Source organism: Palaemon carinicauda, chromosome 30, assembly GCF_036898095.1.
Source record: "Palaemon carinicauda isolate YSFRI2023 chromosome 30, ASM3689809v2, whole genome shotgun sequence".
Taxonomy (NCBI): Eukaryota; Metazoa; Arthropoda; class Malacostraca; order Decapoda; family Palaemonidae; genus Palaemon; species Palaemon carinicauda.
The window spans coordinates 87,001,511-87,004,553 of NC_090754.1; the positions used below are offsets into that span (position 1 = coordinate 87,001,511).

The 3,043-nt window shown below is 39.8% G+C and overlaps 2 protein-coding genes across 2 annotated transcripts in view; both read right to left on the reverse strand.

The window, feature by feature from the left end:
- LOC137623631 (streptococcal hemagglutinin-like) overlaps positions 1-1,250 on the reverse strand; it is a 1,644-nt gene extending 394 nt beyond the window's left edge. The window contains exon 1 of the mRNA XM_068354463.1: positions 1-1,250. This exon is cut by the window's left edge and continues 394 nt beyond it. Within this exon, the coding sequence (XP_068210564.1) occupies positions 1-1,250 (1,250 nt within the window).
- Positions 1-3,043, reverse strand: part of LOC137623340 (queuine tRNA-ribosyltransferase accessory subunit 2) — a 257,642-nt gene that overhangs the window by 103,450 nt on the left and 151,149 nt on the right. The gene's annotated exons all lie outside the window — the stretch shown is intronic.

Sequence of the window (3,043 nt, forward strand, 5' to 3'; positions counted from 1 at the left end):
TGGATAAGTTCTCCCGAGTCGCTTGCATCTGTCGTATGGATAAGTTCTCCCGAGTTGCTTGCATCTGTTGTATGGATAAGTTCTCCCGAGTCGCTTGCATCTGTCGTATGGATAAGTTCTCCCGAGTCGCTTGCATCTGTCGTATGGATAAGTTCTCCCGAGTTGCTTGCATCTGTTGTATGGATAAGTTCTCCCGAGTCGCTTGCATCTGTCGTATGGATAAGTTCTCCCGAGTCGCTTGCATCTGTCGTATGGATAAGTTCACCCGAGTCGCTTGTATCTGTAGTATGGATAAGTTCTCCCGAGTTGCTTGCATCTGTCGTATGGATAAGTTCTCCCGAGTCGCTTGCATCTGTCGTCTGGATAAGTTCTCCCGAGTTGCTTGCATCTGTCGTATGGATAAGTTCTCCCGAGTCGCTTGCATCTGTCGTATGGATAAGTTCTCCCAAGTCGCTTGCATCTGTCGTATGGATAAGTTCTCCCAAGTCGCTTGCATCTGTCGTATGGATAAGTTCTCCCAAGTCGCTTGCATCTGTCGTATGGATAAGTTCTCCCGAGTCGCTTGCATCTGTCGTATGGATAAGTTCTCCCGAGTCGCTTGCATCTGTCGTATGGATAAGTTCTCCCGTGTCGCTTGCATCTGTCGTCTGGATAAGTTCTCCCGAGTCGCTTGCATCTGTCGTATGGATAAGTTCTCCCGTGTCGCTTGCATCTGTCGTCTGGATAAGTTCTCCCGAGTCGCTTGCATCTGTCGTATGGATAAGTTCTCCCGTGTCGCTTGCATCTGTCGTCTGGATAAGTTCTCCCGAGTCGCTTGCATCTGTCGTATGGATAAGTTCTCCCGAGTCGCTTGCATCTGTCGTATGGATAAGTTCTCCCGAGTCGCTTGCATCTGTCGTATGGATAAGTTCTCCCAAGTCGCTTGCATCTGTCGTATGGATAAGTTCTCCCAAGTCGCTTGCATCTGTCGTATGGATAAGTTCTCCCGAGTCGCTTGCATCTGTCGTCTGGATAAGTTCTCCCGTGTCGCTTGCATCTGTCGTCTGGATAAGTTCTCCCGAGTCGCTTGCATCTGTCGTATGGATAAGTTCTCCCGAGTCGCTTGCATCTGTCGTATGGATAAGTTCTCCCAAGTTGCTTGCATCTGTCGTATGGATAAGTTCTGGATAAGTTTTCCCAAGTCGCTTGCATCTGTTGTATGGATCTCCCTTGCATCTGTTTTCAGACTCGAAATTTTTGTTTTTGCGCATTATTGAGCAATATAACTTAACCTCTTTCCTTTTTTCTCTAGTTCTCGTTACTTGGATGATTAAATATCTTATATTTCGGCTAAACACAGATGCTCAAATGAACATTGACTAAATAACGAATATGGAGACTTTTAAAATGAATTAAAAATTACTGTATCCCGGCGTTTTACGAAAGCCCCGATCGGAGTGCATTTTATTACTCATCTCCGAGTCCGGTTGTTCATAAGTTCACTAACCCTTGTTCACCTCTTCCGTTAACAAAATGATATCACGTGTTGACCTCTGGTTACTAAGAGGAGGTGAGACTAAGATGTTCAAGTAGGAAAAATAAATTTGTTTCAAGTATTTAAGTATATTCTTCTTGCACCTAAGTACAGGCTTGTCTTTGCAATACTTTTACAAAAAACACTTTATATAATCGTATATTCGTCATGTAAAAACAAATATATGTCTCCATAAAACCAATTTACATAATATGATATTCGTCATACGCCTTCATTATAAGCAGTTTTGTATTTGCTTTGAATGTTAGCAAAACTCATCATATAATTGTGTGCATTTTTCTCCTGAAATACATTTGGTGTAGGCCTACTGGGAAATGGCATACTTTCGTTCAGGTTTCCTCATTGTTGTAGGCTTACTGAGACTCATCTTCATGCAGGTATTACTCTGGAGCTTCACTAAACGTCAAGGATTGCATATATAGATGGATAGGATGTATTATGCTCCTTAAAATTAACATTCAAATATTCCGCAGTAAATGTTTGTACGCTTGGTATGTGAGGGGATTTCAGCCCAAAGCACTGGAGGATATTTTGAGTTTAATGATATATAATTGTCAACAAAATAGTCGCAAAACGCGTACATCTATCACCCTGGGGGTGTATGCGGCATAAGCTTATCCACAAGGCAATATTCAACTTCCTTAGGGTCAATGAACTGCAATCCAAACGATAATTTTAGCCACTGACCAATGTCCCTGTGGTTGTCCTTGTACTCAATGCTTAGTCCGAGATTCTGATTTTTTCCGCACCATCAAGGGTTAATAAACAGATTACATCAACAGTAAACACTTTGTGAATCATTAAGACACACTAAACGAAACTTATTGAAATAGCGAGTCAAAGGAGAATAACATTGGCGCGCTTTTGTGACAGCATTAACGGCGAGTTTCGAACTCGTTAATCTTTTCGAATCTTCTGTTTTGTAGTGCGCCCCTGTAGCTGGACTGACCGTAGCCTACATGGATTTTTGGGTTCAATGTCAATGACTGTTTCTATGAGCGTACACACACACACACACACGCACATATTTCATTCCCCTTTTGAGTAGGTATACCTCAACGGGGTGAAATAGTTTGTGTATAGCCATGATCAGCAAAGCTGTACTAGTCACGGCCACCCATACTAAGTTGGTTTGCTCTGGTCGATCAGATTAAAGTCTCCCACCATTACCAATCTACAATGGTAAGCCTGGTGATGAAAATTGGCTAAATCCCAGATATGAATAAGGACATGTCTGAGGCCTTTGTCCTGGAGTGAACTGGAAACGGGTACGTTACGTTTGTTGTTGTTGTTGTGTGTGTATATATATATATATATATATATATATATATATATATATATATATATATATATATATATATATAATATATATATATATATATATATATATATATATATATATATATATATATATATATATATATATATATATATATATATATATATATATATATTATATGTTATATACTATATATATATATAATATTATATAAATTATTAAAATAAAAA